The sequence below is a fragment of the Bemisia tabaci genome, chromosome 10 (genome assembly GCF_918797505.1).
Source record: "Bemisia tabaci chromosome 10, PGI_BMITA_v3".
NCBI lineage: Eukaryota > Metazoa > Arthropoda > Insecta > Hemiptera > Aleyrodidae > Bemisia > Bemisia tabaci.
In genome coordinates, this window is record NC_092802.1 from 19,484,691 (window position 1) to 19,506,231 (window position 21,541).

A 21,541-nucleotide genomic window follows, 5' to 3' on the forward strand; every position below is an offset into this window, starting at 1 on the left:
TCCTCGGGTGCATCATGTATAAATTGACAAAGAGTTGTCTCCTCAATCAATTTCTTCAGCATAAAAATCGTCAGGCTGAATGAAGGGACATTTTTTTATTAGTTTTCTAGGCTTTACCAGCTTCATAAATGACAGACACAAAAAATGCCTCCCTCCTCAGTCTTGTCTCTGGGTGCTCCTGAGACAAAATTGAAAAAGGTCAACCTTCGACCTTCAAATGAAAGCTTCATAAAGAATTCTAAAAAAGTTGAGAAATATTTCCTGTTCTCAGTAAACTGAGTTAAGTAAAAATCCAGGAAAACAGCTGGAAAAAAAGTTCACAGAATAACGAGTGTTTTAGATGATAACAAAACAGAATTATATTGATAGTTGTGAGATAAGACACATTTTCAGAGAGATTGACATTTTTGAAAGTTAGTTTGTAGCTCAATATACAATTAACACTTGTAGTTTTCATCAGAAGTAGTCGATTCAGGAGTCTCACTCATGAAAATACAGAAATCAACACGAAAAATTGGCCGTTGAGCATAGGTCTATAGGGATATTTATCCAAGATATTATCAATCCAAATCCTATACACTATATCCCAGAGCCATTTCGCGGGGAAACAAAGCCAAGAAATACCAAAAATTAAAATTAGAGTCAAAAATAAATTTTTGGAACTCTAATTTTTCTCTCTCTCTTGTTATTTTTGACTCTAGTTTTAATTTTTGGTATTTCTTGGCTTTGTTTCCCCTCGAAATGGTTTGGACCCAGCACCATTTCTCCACCTTGTTACATACAGTTTCGGGGCACTTCTTAGTGTTTAATTTTTTCATCTATATCCCAGATATATTTCATTACTCTGATAAAAAATATAAAAAAATAAATTAACTGTCTTTCCTGCTACTCCCTGATTAAAAGGCATTAATTGTAGGGGAGCTGTAGTTGAAAAGTTCCGGGTAAAGACCTAGTTTCCTGGTTTTCTTGGCCTTAATATAGGCACTACACTTAACTCTCTTTAGCCAATTCTGCGATTTCTCTGAGATAAGTGAGAGGAAGGTGCTTTCAAGGATATTCAAAACAGATCTAAGTTTCGGATCCATAAACCACAGAACGGTGGAAAAATTCTCCAGCCTTTCTCTGGACTAGAGAATACAAGTGATTATCCTAATTCACAAGGCGAAAATCAGGCAAAATTCTGCAACTTTACAAGTCAAAAGTGGCGTTGCGACCTGGCAAAATAACTACCAGCAGCTCACAGGAGGGATTCGAGACCTATTCCGGGAGATCATGCTCAAAATACCTCCGCTGTTTGTGAATTTGCTTCTTTCGTTTCTTCTCAAGGTATTTTGGTAGCTTTCCGTCCTTTTTCAACTGCTCGTACTGATCAACGAGAGCTGATATTTTCTTCTCACCTGGAAAAAGAGAACGATGATTTACACTTTTGACCAACCATCCCTGTAGCATTTTACTGGAACTTTTTAACAGAGGTAAGACTTTCATACAAAACTGAACCGAGTAAAAACTCACTTGTGACGACTTTTTACAAGTTAACAATCCGAACAATGAAAGGCCGCCTTCTCGAAATGTATCTACTGTAAAAATTAGTGAAAGTTGTCACAAGTGAGTTTTTACTTGGTTAGTTTTTAAACTAAATTGAGATAATTGTGCGGATTTTTTTTTTTTCAATTCGAGTGAAATCAAGGGTAAAATTGTGCTGCTTGTCTTCCATTCATTTAAACTACATAAAAAGTCATAGTATTAAAACAAGTTATAACATGTATTTGTCTCCTATTTTGATTTTTCTCTTGTGAAACTTGTTGAACTGAAGGCAACTCAGAAACAGAAATGCAAAAGCTAGAATAAGGGTCTCCTGGTGTAGACGACACTCGTTTTGAGAGTGTTGGATGAAATTTTGTTAAACTCAGTCCAGATAATGTTATAGAAAAATGCAGATGATATTAAGTTAAAATTAAAAATGCAGAGAATAGGCTAATTGAATCCAAAATTGGCTAATTTACCTTTGCTAAAATGTAATCTCACTTCATTTATGACATTGGGCAATTCCATTTTGCACATATTTTCTTTAAAATACAAGGAATCAGAACAATCGGGCTTCATGAAAAAGCCCATGAATTGCCATCTCCTGCTTGAAGGAAAGCATCTCTATTCTTCACTGCGTTGTTTCAGTATTTCTTACTAAAAGCTTGAAGAAGAATAGTCATATGAACTTTCCTCGAGTTTTCTAGTGATTTTTCAATAGCCTTGTGAGAAAAAATTATAAAATTTATGATCTACTTTTTGCAACAGTTCTCCCATAAAAAAATAAAATGTTCATGGGCACACTAAAACAGTGCAGACAAAATATGTTCCTTAGTGCAGGAGACGACAAAATAAGTCTCAAGGCCCTCTTGCAGGTAAATCCTCATTGAAAAATAAAAAAATTGAGTCCACCGGTGAATTTTGTAGGGCACATAAAAAGAAAAGAGGAAAATCACTAATGTGAATGATAAGCTCATTTGAGTGGGCACCATTGTTGACTTACGTTTACTCTTGAAATGAGGGATCTTTCCTTCTTTCAGGCGTTCGATGTTCTGGGCTCTTTCAGTCCTCTCCTTTTCTCTCCTTGCGTTCACTTTCTGTTTTTCTCTGATTTGATTTTCCTACAAGAAAAAATTACAACATAGAAAACGAAACTAAAAGCGGAAAGTTTGAGCAACTCGAATAGACCAACCACAGCTGATAGGATATTACCGCAAAACCCCAGGTTAAAAAAAAAAAAGAGTAAGCACTATAAGTAATACAGAAAGCAAATACAAACTGGAAATAATGTACAACTTTAAGACGCAGATTAAGAGTGATATTGTGAAGCTTTTAAATTAATCTTTGCACTTGTGTGGCTTTGACATTCTCCCTCAGTTGTGACAACCTAAAACTATCATATGGACCATATCGGCGGAGAACTGCAGAGATGTGTTTCTTGTGGTGTTTAAAAGTTTCATTTCTACTCTATTTTCAAGAAAGAGACCAAACTAAAGCCATGGCTAGAATATTTACAGAATATTCTTCGTGCAGAGACAAAAAATCGAGGAAGTTTTCAAAAAACAACGTCTTGCAAGTTTTCAATTAGAAAACCAAGTATGATAGGAAGCTGAGACACATGTTTTCGCACTTACAGCATTAAGGTATGCTATAAAGGACAAAATTAGCAAACAAGGGCTAAGTTTTTAGAGAGAACTTATAAGCTGCCTAGTAGAAAGCTCAAAATTTTCTGAGTTGAGTGCAACTATACACTGCTCACTGACAGAAAAATAATCTAAGCCACCGGCAACTTGAATACTGGGGATATAATTTATTGGAAATAAATTTCCGATTATTTGCACCCTGAACTTTCCCACTGGGTTAGGTCAACTAGGATCCCTTTTTCCACGAATGCCAAAAATTATTTTAAAAACTGAGTGTGCCAAACTTAGAAAAAGATCCAATATCTGTCAACCATGAACGGATTACAACAAAAATTTTAGGTCATTAAAAAAATATCTTATTGATGAAGGAATGTGTTGATCAAACGTTCTTACCATTCGGGTAATCAAAAACTTTATCTTCTCTTTACTCTCAGGATCGTCTTCTTCTTTGAACTGTCGTTTCAGTGTAGCCAATTCTTTCTTTTTGATTTCTCCTATAAATTCATAATTTTGCTTGAATGCCTGAAAGCAAGGTACAAGAAAATTATTCAATATTCTATGGATTATTTTTCTGGCGAAAGTTCCTCAAACTAAAAAGAGGGACAGGTCCTATACAACTGAGGTAAGTAAGCAAAATTTTCAGCAGTCAGTCGTTTCTTCATTTTTTACATTCATGTTACTTACGTTATTAGTTATTGATTTTTGATGCAGTACTAACAATATTAGAACACTGTTAGGCTCAGCAATAGTGTTAATTGTTGTCTTATTCTATTGCAAATGAGGACCTTTCTGACCAAATGGCATACACCCATGCCGATGTAACTGAGATTATACAACTTTTTTTTTCTTTTTTAACGAGCATTGGAAATCATCTGAATCAAAAATATCTTTGCCAAAACATTCAGAAAAATCGAGAAAAATTGCAGAGCAGAGCATTCCCTGCCAGCTGAACAAGTAATTGGTACATATATACACATATTTTCGTTACTTCATCCCCCTGTATATTAAAGTTTAAAGGTGCTGAAGATTTCAAAACTGCATATCACTCTTACCTCTTCGTTCAAAGGACCATATAAGTTATCAAATCTGGGATCCGTGAATTTCTTCCTCTTCAAAGGAACAATTTCGCGGAACTTTGATACCGGCTTTTTTGATGACATTTCTTGAGGTCTGAAATTGAAAAAATAACTTTGATTTCTCGTCATTAAGTAAAATTACTTCATTATGAAGCTGAGCTCCAGATTTGGTGGGTACTAACTCTGCAAAGACATCCTGAAAGTATGAAAAGTCCCTCCATTTTTTCTCCCTTAAAATTACAGTCTTGTTTTTTGCAATTAAAGAAAATTATACAGCCATTTTTTAAATATTTTAAAGAATAGGCCACTGCAAAATTCATACACCCGAAACTAGTAACAAACGTAACTCATTAGAATGCGGCCAGATGGGTAGGTTGAGTGCTAGAACACTTAACTAATACGGTTTCTGCCGATGAAACAGGCTCTTAAAAGGAAAACGGTTGTCAAACTATGATGGTTTTTGCAAAAGTAGGGATCAGTTTGCTCTCAATTTGAGGAAAACAACCTTCAATGGTTGGCAGGTTTGATACACTAGAATGATGTAATATTGAAAAGTGGAACTGATTAATGTCTCCGACTGAATACCAGCTGTTAATTTATTGCCCCATAGGTAAAATCTTTTGGCACTTTAATTACCCCACCGCAATTTAGCCGTTTCAGCAGCCGTCTTTCTAACAAGTAGTCGACTAAGTACTTTTGTTGTAAAAATTAAGGGGGGGGGGGGGGGGGGTTGCATACTTTTGGACAACAGTTGATAGAAATTAGGCCTACCTATTTTTCTTCTTGTGAGGTGCTTCATCGCTTTCTCTTGGTTTCTTGTGTTCTGGCTGCACACCTAGGACTTTCTTGTTGAAAGCTTTTGATCCTATTTTTTCCTTGATTTTTAGAAGGTCCTCGAGTTTGATATCCTTGCACTCATCTACCAATGCCATCTGCAAGAAATAAATTGATTAGCAGAGCTCTTGAATATACATTCCAGTCATTTAAAAGTCTGTTCTGAGAGAGCTCGACCGTCTCATAACACTGCGGAGAGCAAAGTAAAATATTAAAACATGATTCTGTGACAAGCACAACCGACCCAATAAGTTAATGGATGATAGACGATACACAAGATGTCCTACTTTTATGGTTGACTTTCATAAGGATGGGAAAATGAAGACAGCAGAAATTTTGTCTCTCTTTGAAAGCTGATTAACACACTTGACGTGAGCTCTTATCTAATAAGGGGCAAAAGCAGCTTGATTGCCAATGGCTAAAACATGCATTGTATGGTGCCTGTGAGGATTTCATCAAATAACCTGGTTGGGTTTTAGAGTGGAAATGAACTAAATTGTGAAGCATCCTACGGCTGAGGATCTACTGAAACAAGGCTCCAGGTACATTCAGAATTTTCAAGAGCTTGTGCTCGATACTTGGGGTTGAGATCACCAAGAATTCAACTTCTCAACATTTTTTAATGTGCAAAAGGTATTGGACACCCCATAAAGATAAAGCTGCAAAAATGGAATTAAGTATTATTTTTGATTTACCTTTCGAGTGCATGCGGGTGTTCCGAAATATGTGTGCAGACTTTACTGAGATGAGACTTCACTTGGGAGTGCCCACTTAAAAAATTAAACAATATGAATTACATGAAGTCAACTCTTGACATGAGCACAAGCAATTATCAGAACAAAATTCAAACTAATTTTATTATTAAAATTCGTTTCCTTGATGTTTTGATGGGACACGCATGGACACAATAGAATGAATTGTTATTGTTTATATTTGAGGTTAGCTTAGTTGCCAAGATCGTCAGTGGCGATTGAGCGTTTTTGCAGGCAAAGACCCCCTCCGAATGAGCAGGCGATCACAGAGCGGGAGTAGCTGGTGGAGCGTGCATGAAGCTCGCTCGGACTCCATGATTATACTCTGTTGCTCTCTCCTCTCCTCTACTCTTTGCACATCACATAATGGCGCCAAGCACAAATTTCACTCTCGGAGAAAAATTAAACTGCTCAGCTCAGGGAATTGACCTTTTTGATCGGGATTAAATTTCTAAAAGAGTTCAAACCAAGTACTAACCAGGGCAATTCTCAAAATTCTTTGGCAAGACATTTTTCTGATATAATTTAAGGATTACCTAAGGAGGGAAAATCTTTAGCATATCTGGAGAAATCACAAGCTTGTGTGGGGGCCCCGCAGCGTTCTGAGGCATTGAAATCAAATTCTAAACGTACCTACTTACATTTTGAATTTTGATGGAAAATGAGGGGGGGGGGGGGGCTTCAATTTTATATCTGAGCCATGGGGATGCCAGATGATGAGGGATGAGTTTGAGGGTTTTTGCGCTCAGCAGAGATGTTTTCAGGAGCATTGGGGGAACTAGTTAGGAGGAGGGGGGGGGGGAATATTACCCTCTCCTGACTTCAAGAAATATGAGGGCTTTTGCTAAGTTAGCTGTGTTGCTATAGACTTTCATTGTGGAATTTGTAATTCTACCAAAAATATTTCCATGTGAAGATGAACCATCAAGCTAAAAATTTAACTCAGCATTCGCACAAATTTATAAATTTTTTTTTTGTGGCACAATGGTACAACTTCTGGGAAACATCCTGTTAAAGGTAACGAGGCACTTAGCATATTTCTTGAAAAATTTGCTAAAAAAATATCTTTGCACATTTCTGCTTTTGATAACTTATACCTACAAAAGTACATAACGATCCAAAAAGTGGTGAATTTTACCAGTCAGGCATCAAGGGGTGAAATATGGGAGCATAAATATAGCATTAGGTACCTAAGATGACATTTGAATCAGTGAGTTCGAAAATACACCAACTCGGAAAAAAAATTTTCAGGAAACACCTAAAACTTCGCAGCGGGCGAAGAAGTTAGTTTAAGAAAAACTTTTTTGGTGCCAAAGGACGCAAGAAGTACTCTAGAGACTTTAACGCACCAAGTTTCAGATACTGATTTTTCATAGTCTGCCCTGAAAAATTTATATTTTTTGACCTGAATAACGCTTGAATATTTATATAACTTGTTGGAACAAGGTATACTGAACCGAAAAAATAAAACCGCATCGGATAGTCGCCCGTTTCCCTTGATCGGCCAAAAATTGGTATTTCCAATGAAATTCTTCGATTCTTCCCTTTTCCCGTCGCCGTTTCGAGCACTTCCGATTGCAACTTCGAAATATCCTTTTGCGTGCAGATGCTTCTACTTATCCATAAGTGTTACTAAACCGTAAAAAAGTGAAAATCGAAAAAAACCCAAGTTGGAGTGTTTCCGAACTCACTGATTCATTTTACATTACTTATTGGAAACATGATTATGTGGATGGATAAGGTGGGGAGACGGCAGACGATAGGATGGGTTAGAGTAGGTATTGGTTAGAGAGTGCTCGAACTGCTCTGAGTTCCCGTCGCGCCACGCAGCCATCTTGCCTGCTCATTCCGAGGGGGTCTTTGCCTGCAAAAAGTAAACATCCGTCAGTGGCACTCAGCAATTTTTACTAATTTTTACAACCTATTTTTTTCAATTATTCCTCCATTCGAACAAAAGGAATCTTAACCGCAAATTCTGAACCAGACGCTTTGATTGGTCCAGAGCGTTTCATTCCATTTATTCCGAGTTGAACCAAAATAAGCGGGAATTTCAAATAAAGCAATGTTGTCAGTTTTACAAATTCCGGATATCCTGTTTGCCCAATCGTTTCCGTTTCCGGTAAAACAGTGTTGTCAGTTTTACCCTACGAATTTTTGTAAATTTGTCAACATTGTTTTACCGGAAACGGAAATCATGTAGTAAACAGGATATCCGGAATTATTTGAAATTCCCGCTTATTTCGGTTCAACTCGGAATCAACCTCGGAATAAATGGAATGAACCGCTCTGGACCAATCAAAACGTCTGGTTCAGAATTTGCGGTTAAGATTCCTTCTGTTCGAAAAGTGGAATAAATGGGAAAATGTAGCGATTTGAACCGATTTGGATGAGTTTTTGTCAGTTTTTGTAAGATCATGACATACCGCGTGTCCATATTCTATTTTCGGAATTTCTTCTAAAACGCATGTACATGAATGGGTTTTCAAATTTTAATTCTGAGAATAGTATAACTTCAAATACAACTGAGTATTTGGTGAACGTAAATAACCAATAATTTATACGACTAGTTGACAACGTCAACATGGTGACGTCATGAATCATATGTTCATGTAAACAAAAACAAAAACGCATTTGTTCGAACACGAATCGCACGAAAATTCGTTCCAAAGAAAACTGCCGGCTGCTGAATCAAAATTTATCATTTCACACCTCTGAAATTCTTAAAATGTAAGTAATTCTCAAAGGACAACGTATTTATTATTCCATTTATGCTCCTCTCTCCTCCTTTTTTCTCGACAGTTTTTTTTTATTTTTCTAAAGCAGTAGGTTATCACTGCGTGTCTTATGATCTCAAGATAACAGACGGGAATGCTATCATTGTTTCCAGATAAAAGATTACATCAAGTTTTGATATGAACTGATCCAGCGAGTACGTCATCTAATACATTAACAAACTCTTGGACCAAAACAGAACAATCCAACATAATGTTTCATGAGTTAATTGTGTTCCTTCATCAGTCATTGACCAGTCATAAATCAATTGAAGATTCATACGATAACTTTTGATTGTAAGGAACACTCAGATGCATTTTACCACCATGTTGCAAAGGGCGCGAAATGGCGTAAATCACAACTTAGGTTCTGAGTTTGTTTACGTTTGAACCAATTATATCGATTGATGCAGCTACTAAATCAGTCTAAGTATTACTAGAATATTCTCGGGGGAAATCTTGGTCATTGACAGTTTCAACATCCTAAGGAATCCCTTTTAACTCTCCTAATCCTAGTCTGGTGCTATGCTAGGTTCAGCACCAACACAAGGTGGTTTCACGGTAATGGAAATAGCTTTTTCTGGCTACAAGGAACAACTAAGGGCAAACCATCGAAAACAATGGTGACATATCAGAAGAAATGCCGCTTCAAGATCGGTCCATTAGTAGTTATCGATAAACTTATCCGCATCATGAGAATTTAAAGATTGAAAAGGACCCTGCTTACCTACTCTAAATGGGAAGGTGCATCATGATTATTTTTTAATTTTTTTTATTGCATTCAATTCATCTCAAGATGGTAATCAAAAGTCTTTATTGCGCCAACTTTCTACGATGCACTGTTTTTGCACAATACGCCCAGAATGCTTAAATTATTCGGTGATAAAAAGTCTGAGAGATTCCTCATTTCAGCCCTTGAGTGAACGGTCGGCTGTGTGTCATCAAGGAAATCAGGGGAACTCAAGCACCGAGCGGTAGTCTTATCTCGGATTCTGCCTTTTTGCTTGACCATCCAAATCAGATTCGTGAGGAGCGTAAGAACAGGAAAGTCAGAGAAAAACAGTGAATGTCAAACAGACGAGAGTGGGAGGAAGATAGCCCCAGAGTAGGCAGGAATAAATATGAAGACAGACACTTGCTATTCACATCAGACCTGTTGTTGAATGCCTTGCTCTTTCTGAATCTTCATCCCTGAAAAATTGAAGCGTTCCGGGCGCACAGTGCGAAAATGGGGAATCGTAGAGGTCGACGCAATTATCACTTTTGATCAGCATCTTGAGATGAATTGAATGCAGTAAAAAATTTAAAAATCGATCGTGGTGCACTTTCCCATAAGGAGTGTGCAGTGTCCTTTTCGTTTAGTCACACATCGCCAACTTCAATTTTGAATTAAAAAAGTAACACTTAGCAGTAAACTAAGTAGTAAAGACCTTTAATTTTAACAGCTGTTAAAATTAATCAAAATCATGTTAGCATGATTTTGAGAGGACCTCTAATGCCTACAAAAATGTCCGTATTGAAGTAAAAAAAATTTTTTCAAGCTAGAAAATTCATCAGGAAAGTGTGTTACAATCCCTGATAATATGAATCCGCAGTGATGCTTAATGCTTTTTTTTTTTTTGCCAGATTGAGTCGAAAGATTTGGAAGTGCTGTGAAGTTGTAGGCAAGATCTTTTCGAGTACCTTCTTCCTCTGTCACCAGTCTACTCACTTACACGTGGAACGATGCGGCTAAGATCAAGGACAATAAAAAATAGAGGTAAATATCTGCATGTCTCTCATATCATTGACTATACCCTACAAAATCTTTAGACATTCTTGCTGCAAAGTTTTTCCCTGTTTTACCAGGCTAAAATTTAAGTATCATTCAACATGTGATGGGTAGTTACTTTCTTTCTCTGTACCTCATTGCTGTTTTTTTTCTTGCTTTCTTTCTTTTCTTTTTCAAATTTTCTATTTTTATGGGTGTAAATGTACCTGACTAACACAGCAGGTCAAAGTGTGCCAGAAAAGCACAGTAAGTATCTTAGATGCTGATGTTGCTGAGCGCAAGTCAGAGAGCAAAATGGAATCTTTCTCATTCATGCAGAAGTTATGGCCCCGGTAACTCAGCAGCAGAAGTCTTTATTGACTTATGCCAGGTTTACTAACTGGGCAGCTTATTGTCTCAAAAGTTTCCCTGCAGCCCAAGTAGCATTTTGCAATGTAAAAGTTGCAACAAGTTGAAACAATGTTGGTATTAGTTGCAATAAAGTTGTAACTTTCGGTCAACTTTTGGTCGATTAGTGCCGATTTTCGGTGATCTGATCAGAAAACAAAGTTGCAACCTGCTGAGATTGCAAAATTGCTGAACCAAAGTTGTTTAAAATATAAAGATAGGCAACCAGCAATACTTTGAAGTTGAAACATATTTCAACTTAATTGCAACTAGTTCCAGCAAGCTAGCTCCTTTGAGGGAGAGAGTAGACAATCTGCACATAAATCTGTTAGTTGCAAGAATCAAACTATTTTGTTGCAAGTTTTTGCAACCTCTGCTACTTGGGAGATGTTGCGTCCCAAAAGTTGTACCTTGAGGTGGAAAGGAATTTGTGAAATACATAACTGTACAGCAGTGTGAATGGTTTGATTTTCATCATTTGGTGCAAATGACATCCAAGAATTCTAAAAATGAACCCTTTGGCTATAGATCAAAGTTCAAGGACAAATGTATTACATTTTGCAATTTGGACCTATAGATTCGAGCCCGGTTTTAAAACAACGTATGTGCCATTGGTTTCCCTATGCACATACGTGTTTTTCCAGAAGAGCCAGAATTCATAGTTCCAAATTGCAAAATGTGGTCCAAATAAAAGAAAATTCAAGTTAACAACTGTTGAAGTTTGCTGACTCTGTTGCCAGTTGTACAAATCATTCCTTTCAAATGCTTAAAATATTAATAGTAAAGCAAATTATGTCTCAAAATGAGGACTTAAGTGCAAACTGCATGCAAGCCCTCAACTTTACTTTCAACTTTGTAGTGTTCTTGAGATTATAGGAAAGTGTTTTTATGAAGTGTTAAAACTTAAAGCTTGCATTTCTAAATCGAAATCCGCTTTTCTGCTCCACCAAACAGTTCAAGGTTTCATCTTACGGCACATTTTGCCCTGCCACAGAGAGGAAGAGAACCACTAACCATATTTGTGGAGGGTATTTTTTTTTTTTTTTTTTTTTTTTTTGGACTTTTTGACTTTTTGCCCTGTAACAGTGCTTTGGCCTTAGTGCATGGGCACAAACAGCCACTGACAAGCTGTGGAGGGTATACCAATATCTTCTGTCAAGTGTGATCTGTGGCGCTCCCGCAGCTTCAGATTCTGGAGATTTATACAGCTTCAAAGAGGGGATTTGAGGAGCTACCACTGCACTACAAACTTACCTGCAGAATATTAGTATAGTATATAGTAGTATATGAGTCGGAATCAGTAGCTCCTAATTTCCGAATGAAGTCCATGTAAATGTCATACGAGAGACTCTAAATTTTTTTAGGAAAACGTAAGCGTCCCTTTTTAGCTCTAGGGTGTCCCTCAAACCTTCTCTCATAGAGGTGCCCGGGAGGTGAGGCTCACAAGGGGAGGCTACCGATTGTCCACCTCAGATCGGGTTCAAATTTGGCAGAGAGGTAGAATAGGTTAATATAAGAAACCGTGTTTTTTTTTAGGTGCCAATGCCCAGCCGTTTTTGAGTTATGAATTTTTGAAGTTGCCGTTTTTTTCGTGTCAGCGACGCGCTCAAGTCGAGCCTACTGTGCGGGCATCTTTTAATGCGATCCGAGTGTCCAGACGTTCAGGTGAGACAGTTGCCCAAACGGTAGCGCGCTCGCGTACGGTGCTGCAGGTTCGGGGTTCGATGCTACCTCCGTCAATAACAATTTTGCAATTGATTATTTTGTTTTTTAATCGCTTCATCACAACAAATTGTAAGTCACTTTGTAGACGTTATGATTCTAATTAAATTTTATGTATTTTTTATTTTTTTAATGAGTGTGTAACAAAAAAGGAAAAAAATATAATCAGCACCACAACGTCTACAAGGTGACTTACAATTTGCTGTGATGAAGCGATTAAAAAACAAAATAATCAATTGCAAGAATATATTGCACGGCGGTAGTATCGAACCCTGAACCTGCAGCACCGTAGGCGAGCGCGCTACCGCTTCGGCAACTGACTCACTTGACCGTCGGGACACTCGGATCGCATTAAAAGATGCGCGCACAGTAGGCTCGACTTGAGCGCGTCGCTGACACGAAAAAACGGCAACTTCAAAAATTCATAACTCAAAAACGGCTGGGCATTGGCACCTAAAAAAAAATACGGTTTCTTATATTAACCTATTCTACCTCTCTGCCAAATTTGAACCCGATCTGAGGTGGACAATCGGTAGCCTCCCCTTGTCAGCCATACTGCTGTCGTGTTACGGAAGAGAGCCGTAAGTGCATTTCTGTGGTGAGCCACGGTTAACACATCGTCTTACGTATCTCGAGGCTCATCCCGGAAGTATTTCGACGGTGTAAGTCCGCAACCACGTATCTCGGTTTGCGACGTCGTCGTAGACTTCCTGGAGGGTGTCTACAAGTCCGGAAATAGTACTGATTTTTTTAAGGGTGGTCCGGAAGTACTGAGATTGTGCGGAATTTAGCGAGAGGGTCCGGAATTTTTGTCATTTTTGTCGCAATTCGAGCGAGAAATTCAAATTTTTTTGACGTTTCTGGGTCTGGTTTTTATAAGTTTTCTTCCGAACCAAAGCGACAAATCATTGGTTGGCAGCATAGAGCGGAGCATCGCGAGCTCACGTCTCGCGCCGTAGCGCCTTCAATTTTTCAGATGCAACACGGACATCCATCAAGTACGAATAGTTGTATCCCTGCGCCGTCATCAACGCGCGACTTTCCCTTGCTCTGTTCCCATGCTGTGTTGGTTCCGTCCGTCTTATTTGTAGTGGTGCTTCAAGGGCTACGTTAGCAAAACAGCCGAAGATAGGAGAGATGTAATCGGACATTTTTTTTTTTACCTTTTCTCTCGAATCCAAGCGATATCTCATTGACGTCTTCTGGCGGCATTTCCCATTTAAACAAATGTATTTTAGCAAATTAGACTATTTTGTCATATCTTCTTCAATAATTGTTCAATCAATGAACTATAAGGGTATCCTCGTGTTACTATAAGGGGTGTGTGTCACTCAGTAGTTTCCAATTAAACACGAAATTCTGCAAATTTCATACATCTGCAAATTCTATATTGTAAGTAACACGGTGTCGGGACTACCTTTCCACGTTCTGGCAGTTGACAACGTCCCAGCGGCACATCTTAATTTACTACACTTAAACTTATAATTGAATTTACAATTCAACCCTTTTATCAGGCACCTTATTTATTCATTAAGATTACCAAGTTAATCAATTCTAAAATTGCATTTGAGTGTTATTATTCGACTATTAATAAGATATTTTTTTTCTTTTTTTTCTTACTCTTCAACCCGCAAAAAAATTAAATCTGCGAGATTGAAAACCCACCGACTCAGAATCTTAAAAGTGCCCAAATTTTATTGAAGATGCCCAATTTTCATGATAGCCATTGAAGATGGCGTATCTGTGTCACTTCAGCCTTTAAACTGCGACTCATGGCAAGATGTCTTATGACACCAGCAAGCTTTTTTTTCCGACCAAATTTTTCACCCAATTTCCCCTAAATTTGCCTCCACATTATCTCAGTAAGGTCAAAATCAGTTCAACATTACGTTCGGCAAGTCCCCAAATTTCAGGAAAAGTTAATAAAACGCAATTTAAACGGTCAAATTTAATTACCTTAAATTGCGTTTTTTTAACTTTTCCTGAAAGGGGACTTGCCGAACGTAATGTTGAACTGATTTTGACCTTACTGAAATAATGTGGAGGCAAATTTAGGGGAAATTGGCTTATTTTGCGGGAAAATTGAATGACCTTTGAATTGACGTATTTGGGGGTCCGGGACCCCCCCTTAAAATTAGTTCGAAGTGATTTCTGCAATTTTTACAAAAAAGCGAACACAATTTAGTAAATTTTCTCGTTTTATTTTTTTCTTTCCGATAATTTGAACCGGAGTTGTAATTTTTTGAAAATAGGTCAAATTTGACCTTTGACCCTATCAAAACTCGGTCAAAAATTAAGATATTGATCTGCGGTTTGCGCCAAAATTCTGAGTATACACTGAGCAGTTTTTTGTGGCTCTTGAAAATCTTCATTTTTCGGAGTTGTTATGTTTTCATTCTCTTATGATTCGATTAAAATATCGTTCAGTCTGTTGAAATGCCGCACTACGCAATACGATAAATCAAGTTTTTTTCTACAAAATTTACTGACCATTGATAAAAAAGAGAGATTGTATCCACGTTTTTTTAAATATATATGGCATATTTAACAATCAGAACCGGGAGGTTATATTTTGAATTGAGTGTCGCTTTTACCACCGAACTTCGCTATGTTCTGTTAATACCTGACGGTGAAATTTCTGGGTTGTGATTTCGCAAACTTTCTCGAATGCTACCAAAGGGAGTGGAAAATGTAGGTACTCGTCTATTTTTAAATTTCCAGTTCTTTAATACTTATATGTTTGTTCTTGGTGTGTTAGATTTTTTGAATTTTTATGTGTTCTCTCTACTATGTTCCTTTTGGTGTGGCAACGGGCATCACGAGGCTTCTCAGAAGCAGACAAAGGTAATTTTTAATAAGTATCAATTGAAATTTCCTACGCATGACCCAACTTTTTCTGGTTTTAACTATTGTGTAAATCGTATTTAATTGGTTAATAAGAGGTCAAGTTCAGTTCTACTAGCAAGACCTAGAAACTCAGAATAATACGCGTTCGAAAATCAGAAAGAATAGTGATTGAAATACTAGAAATATTAGCTTTAATTTCATTTTATTCATCAGTAAAAATCAGTGGCATGGTGTGCTTTGTGATGTATCGATCGATCTACCATTTAAACCTTTGGAAAAGGATCGATAAACAGGGTGTTCGCAACGAACACTTTAATGATCGATTCTTTACCATAACTTCAAATGGGAAATTATCGATAATCGATCATTCGCGCCTCACCACTGGTCAAAATAACTTTTTTCTCCTCAGATGTCACTTTTCCCTTCACTAAAAACCCTTGAAGTACATGTTACATATTGACGCGAAACTTACAAACCACGTATCACTATTTGCGACGTTGTAGACTTCCTTTCTTACTTTATTTTTTGAATGAAAAACTACTCAACGGTGATGCTTTAAAACTGCCGTGAATTTTCTTCTCTGCGCGAAGAATATTCTGTGGAAACTTCAAGGAATCTGCTGTGATAACGAAAAGAGCAGTAAGTGTCAAATTTTCGAAATCGTGTTTCCTTCAAAATTTGTCTCAACTCTTTTAGGTAAAATCACTGAAATTGCTAAAAAAAAAAGCGAATTTCATCTTAACTGTATCAAAACGAGACATGAGAGAGCCGTAAATGCTCAAAAAATGACGTAGTTTTAGGCAAGACAGCAAGTGACAATATTCTTCCAGAGAGCCAAAGAAAACAGTGCTTTCAAGTTAAGTGCCGCCCTCTTGTGCCGATTTCTAACCCAAAAATGCGTTTTTTGTGTGTCCAAAACGCAGCCACGAAATCATGCAGGAAATAACACTTACGGCTGTCTTGCCTGACACTAGCCTAATATGAAAATTAATAATACCCTCTTATGTAATTGAGTCTTTCGGATGATTAATGGCAATTTGACAAAGAAAATAAATCATGGCTTCTTTCAATAAAATTTTTCGGTCAGGCGCTTCTGAGCCAGTTTTCCCAAGACTTAATTTTTGCACTTACCGCTCTCTTCGCAATCACGGCAGGAATGTTGCCGATTTTTATGCATAGAAAAAAATAAAGTAGGAGCGGAAATTGTAACACTTTGCAAACGAAGTACATGGTTTGGGAGTTGCATTGTCGATGTAGGCCAAGCAACGTGAGTAAATCATTCGAAATGTCGGTACTCTGGTAAAAATTGGCAGTAGAATCTGTGTTCCAAAATACCATAGACCTACAGCCGGCTGTAAGATTTCCAATAGCTTCTATAGCCGGCTACACAAGTTCTAATACCCCTTTATAGCCGATGGCGATCAAGCAACAGCCAGGCGATAAAGTGTATGCTAAACGTTACTAATTACGGACTTAGTGAGTTTTTGGAATACTGCTCTCTTTTTGGGCCGTAGTATCTTGATTTATTTTGAGAGGTAAGCTCCGTACTTTTGATGGATGCCTGCCATTACTAATATATTAGAGCGCCTTCAGTTTCGTATGATACTGTGCAATACCTCTGGTGTGAAAAAGTTACCTCAAGCGCTGTGGCAGGCGGGCAGCCAGCGCGAAACACGCATTGGCGCCTACAAACCTAACAGGGATACTTCACGCGTTGCGCAATGCGTGAAGTATCCCTGTTAGGTTTGTAGGCGCCAGTGCGTCGCCGCTCCGCTTTGTGTTAGGCTCTAATATTTAATCTGGCGGAGTCAGCGTTATTCAACTCATGACTTTAAAATGTTTGCACATCCTGTATGGATTATTCTCATTTTAATTGATGAAAAAAAATATGTATTGAAGGAAAATATAATGTGTGTTTTGTAAATATTAAGGTGGTTCCGTATCAAACTTAATGATTTCCAAAGCACACGAATTTCTACACAATTTCTTATAGCCTTTTATAATCGATGGCGAAAAAGCAACAGCCAGGCGATAAAGTGTAAAGCCCGGCGATAGGAACTATATCCCGGCTGCATAATTTTTTATCGCTTCGTATAGCCCGGCCATATGATTTTCTCCGCATTCTACAGCCAGCTATATGATTTTCTGTAGCCTTCTTTAGCCGGCTATAAGAATTCCTATGGTATTTTGAAACGCAGCTCTTATCGCCAATTTTTACCAGGGTATGTCTCAATCTGAAAATACTTTGTACCTCCGAGTGGCATAAAACCCTAATTTTTAGGACCAATTTTTCGATTTAGCTTCCATGAATATTTTATAGCTTCTTCCAAACTAGACTCAAAATATGTGAACATTTTTGTAACCCAGCTCTGATCTAGACCATTTAATTTTCGGGCCATGACCTATTTCCACTCACTTCACACTCATACATCAGTTATAACCATAACTTATTTGATTTAAATTATTTTTATTTTATTATTATTTTTTCTCAGTTTGCAATTGCGAGAAACAACAGGCATCGCGCAAGGTTAATGCACGGGGTAAAAGGGTAAAAAAGGTTAAGTCATCAAATCGATCTTTAAAGAAGCCGGAACCAAAGGAAGAGCCCGTAGACACCAACAACAACAATCCAGTGTCAAGTTCAGCAACCAGTTCCGCGTCAATCGAAAACCAGCCGGGTCCATCGGCCGAGCATCAGCAGCCACCAAAAAGCAAGGAAGATGCCGGATGCCCGAAGTCTCTTGCTTATGCGGATGCCGATCCACTCTATATCATACCGATGTTGATACCATCACCCGATAGTCCACCTCCACAGAAGAGGAAGACGCCAGCAGAAAAATACGCAGCAATGGCCGAAGCTTTGCAAGGTTTCTTGGACGGCAAACGAGCCCACCCTTGGTAAACTTCACTCCGTAACGAAGGGGTAGAAACAGGAAGCGTTTCATAAAGGAAACATTCGCTAATAGTGTGTTAAATGTACCGTGCTAGGCAGAAAAAACCAATCCACATTTGCTATTGCCTTTATTCGGGCAATTTAAGGTTTTACATGAAAACGGTCATGCGAATTTTTGTGCAAATTTCAGTGAATTTTTTGGCATAGTACGTAGTAAATTCCTTGAAATTTTCAGAGGAATTCGCGCAAACTTTCTCTTGTATAACATTAAATTGCCCAGTTAAATTTGTCAATAGCTTTTAAGGCTTGGTTTGTTTCTGCTAAACGCGGTCCAAATTGTAATGGCAGTCGGAATTTTCCCCTTAATTTTGTTGTTAACAACTATTTGGATACCAAGCTTCCTCTTAAATACAGAACTTGTGATATTTTTATTTTATTTTAATTGTAAAAGTTGGCTTCGTCCGCTCATGTTCGTCATCTACCAGTTAAATTTTCTGGAAAAGTATTTCTTTTAATTTTGTTGTTGTTTAAATTCAAATTTTATCATTGTTGTACTTTTTAATGATTTTAACATGTTGTTAGTTAAGTTACCATCTTTTTATGATCCTTGATAGTGTTTTCAGCTTTTATTTTGTTCATAAACCACCATTTTATAAATGTATTCTGAGCGAATGTCCCTCTTGGTGAAGAGAGAATACATTTTCAAGATTTTAGTCCTACCCTCATCACTGTTTTATCCCATACATAATTAAGTCTTGTGTTTTGCTTGTCATATTCTGGAGGCGACATCAATTGCTGTTGCTATTCACATCTTTCATTATTTTTAAATATGTTCTTTTTTATAAGGTTTTTTTTCTTTTTAAAGAATACCATGTATGGTATTCTCTGCCAGTTAGAGGTCAGAGCCATTAAAAACAAATTTCAAAGACTCTCAGTAATTCTCTCAGAAATATGAAAAGAAAAAGAAACTTGTTATATGTTTTTAGCTAGTTGGGGCCAAAATGCAAGTAAATAAAGTCGTATAATTCTGAATAATACATGTTTAATTTATGCACATGTATTGCAAGTCTTTTAGAAAGTGTTTATTTCTTTGCTCAATCCTCCATTAGACTTCATTTTGCAATTTGGAACTAAAATTTCTTGCTCTGTTTACAAACAACGTGTGTACCATTAATTCCTCCATGTATGTAAGTATTTTTACAAGTGAGCCAGAAATTGTATTTCCTAATTGCAAAATGAAGTCTAATCCACCCTTTTCATTCGAACCATTAAATTTAATGTACTTATCAATAATAATTAATTTTTCTTATAAAAGAATGAGTTTTAATCTTAATCAATATATTTCAAAATTTTAATTTTTAAAAAGCTCTCGCCTTCTGAAAATTTACCTAATGCTACTTCAAGTTGGCTTCTTAAAAACTTGAAAATTTCTATTTTCAATTGTCTTGAGAGGAATACAAATACTGGTAACAAATTAAGTATCACGTTTTGATTCTGGATAGAGAGATTGTCTTTTATCGCGATTCGAATGGCTGAATAAAAGTATTCCCAAGTTTTTTTTTTTTTTTTTTTTTTTTTTTTTTTTTTTTTTTTTTTTTTTTTTTTACTTAATGTAAAGTGTTTCATATTTCACCATGAGTAAATGCCGTTGCTCTTGCTCTGGTGTAAATGCATATCTCGATTCCCGCACGAGGCCCGGAAACCATGAATTTATATGTAAAACTAGGGGACGCGCCCCCTGGCTGCTCCACGGACCAAACCCTGGAAGCGCCTGGCGCTTCTAAGCGGCGCTCCTTGCCGCAGTGCCACAGTGCATTTCAGAGGAAATGCCAGGAAGTGCCACAGAGGAATGAAAACGATATGAAGAAACGTAGAAGACAACAATCGCGTGATAATTATTATATGTTTATCATTTTTATCAGACTGCAAACGTGATACAGGGTGTCCCAGAGCACCCGCACCAGGCCTTATTCTCGGTTGATTTAGGTCGGACGAAGACGGGGTCCGCGGGATTGAATAAGGATCGACCCCAAGAAATTCGAATTTCATAGTCTCAAAACTCTCCCAGCTCCCCTTTCCCGGGGAGGGAGGGGATAAAGGGGGATCACGATCTTAAAAGTCGGGGTTCTCGATTGAATTTCGATTCGATTTCATTAGAATTGAAAAGTACAGAAAATTTCACGTGAAAACGACCCCTACAAGTTCAAAATTGGACCACTTTACGCCCAAAAATGATCCCTTAAAGAGGGGGACAGCGGCTCCCTCCATAATTTCCCTTTGGTCAAAAATTGACGCAGATTCTCCGGATAAATGTGCTTGACCAGGTAATCGACCCCAAGGAATCCGATTTTTATGGCCCCAAAGCCCCGGCCTATTCTCTCTTGGGGGGTAAATGGAGAAGGCAAAAAGTCAAAAGTCGGGGGAAATTGTGCCCTCTATTTTATCCCCTAAGGGAGGCTAGGGGGGCTACAACCAAAATAAATGTAAAAATAAAATGATACACCTATGTGTTCCTATGAAGAATCCATGCGGGCCATGTCGTTCATGTATTCATATGGGTCTCGGAGCCGAGGCTCATGGATTTAGCGTTATAGCGTATGATCTTCAGACATTTGAATTTAATAACTTGCTGTCTTATAACGCTCTGATGCATTGTTTCAAAACGAGTGCTATCAAGATGGTCCATGCACCTTCCTCCTCGACGCCAATGAAATACGCTCAATCAGAGCGCAATGACTTGAAACCTTCCGACTCATCGTTTAAGAGACACCAATCATTCCTTGACCCTTAGTATACCTCCTTGCTTACGTATCAAAGAGGTTAATACCTCTTAAAAATTAATAAAGTTTATTTTTACATTTTAAAGATACAAAATAAGCTGGTATCTGCAATCGTAAAACGATTACTGTAACTGTCATGGGAACTCTCCTCCAAGATTTTTTTTTGCCTTCTTTAAGTTTTGCAGGCCCAACTGCAAAGCGATTGGGGCACGTACTCCGTACTCCTCATTTAGTTTGATGTTGCCTAACTTTCTAATGAGACTGACAATATTGCGAGATTACTGTAGGCTGTTTTTTCTCTCTCTCTCGCTCTCTCCCTCTCCTTCTCGTTTATTTGCGTATTTTATTTTTTTACGCAGCTCTGTTTGGTCCATACTTTTATCATTTCATTAATAAGTTTTTTTTGTGCTTGTTATTGGCAGATCGTTGACGAATTCTTAACTGCGGGAACAACCATCTCAATTAGTACTGATAAAAACGCCACCAGACTACCATCCTAGAAAGCATTAATCTTCTGTCCATCGTCTCTCTAAAGGTTTGT

General features: G+C 37.6%; 3 protein-coding genes across 7 annotated transcripts in view; 2 read left to right on the forward strand and 1 right to left on the reverse strand.

The window, feature by feature from the left end:
* Positions 1–334: 334 nt before the first annotated feature.
* Positions 335–6,031, reverse strand: LOC109033368 (ribosomal RNA processing protein 36 homolog). The gene is made up of 6 exons (XM_019045951.2): positions 5,773–6,031; positions 5,015–5,175; positions 4,220–4,337; positions 3,561–3,689; positions 2,528–2,645; positions 335–1,397 (listed from the first exon to the last, which is right to left on the reverse strand). The coding sequence occupies exons 2-6, from the start codon at positions 5,173–5,175 to the stop codon at positions 1,258–1,260; spliced, it is 666 nt and encodes a 221-aa protein (XP_018901496.1). The 5' UTR covers positions 5,773–6,031; the 3' UTR covers positions 335–1,257.
* Positions 6,032–8,239: 2,208 nt separating this feature from the next.
* The window catches only part of LOC109033388 (uncharacterized), a 32,001-nt gene continuing 18,699 nt past the window's right edge, over positions 8,240–21,541 (forward strand). For 2 of the 5 annotated variants that reach the window (XM_072305112.1, XM_072305111.1), the window contains exons 1-3: positions 8,240–8,556; positions 10,227–10,359; positions 21,423–21,535. The gene's annotated coding sequence lies outside the window, so the exon portion shown is untranslated. The remainder of the gene's footprint in view (positions 8,557–10,226; positions 10,360–21,422; positions 21,536–21,541) is intronic. The other 3 variants (XR_002009044.2, XR_011900635.1, XM_019045983.2) reach the window with 2 other exon arrangements.
* On the forward strand, positions 14,854–19,502 carry LOC140225613 (uncharacterized). Its single transcript, XM_072305116.1, has 2 exons — positions 14,854–15,324; positions 17,820–19,502. The coding sequence occupies exons 1-2, from the start codon at positions 15,270–15,272 to the stop codon at positions 18,227–18,229; spliced, it is 465 nt and encodes a 154-aa protein (XP_072161217.1). The 5' UTR covers positions 14,854–15,269; the 3' UTR covers positions 18,230–19,502.

Bases quoted from the DNA above. Each gene is read 5' to 3' on its own strand.
- LOC109033368 (XM_019045951.2), bottom strand. From the start codon at position 5,175: ATGGCATTGGTAGATGAGTGCAAGGATATCAAACTCGAGGACCTTCTA. The intron at 4,338-5,014 runs GTAGGCCTAATT...TTTCAATTTCAG, and splicing joins CCTCACAAGAAGAAAAATAG to ACCTCAAGAAATGTCATCAA. The intron at 2,646-3,560 runs GTAAGAACGTTT...TTTTTCTTGTAG, and splicing joins AGTTTTTGATTACCCGAATG to GAAAATCAAATCAGAGAAAA.
- LOC140225613 (XM_072305116.1), top strand. From the start codon at position 15,270: ATGTTCCTTTTGGTGTGGCAACGGGCATCACGAGGCTTCTCAGAAGCA. The intron at 15,325-17,819 runs GTAATTTTTAAT...ATTTTTTCTCAG, and splicing joins CTTCTCAGAAGCAGACAAAG to TTTGCAATTGCGAGAAACAA.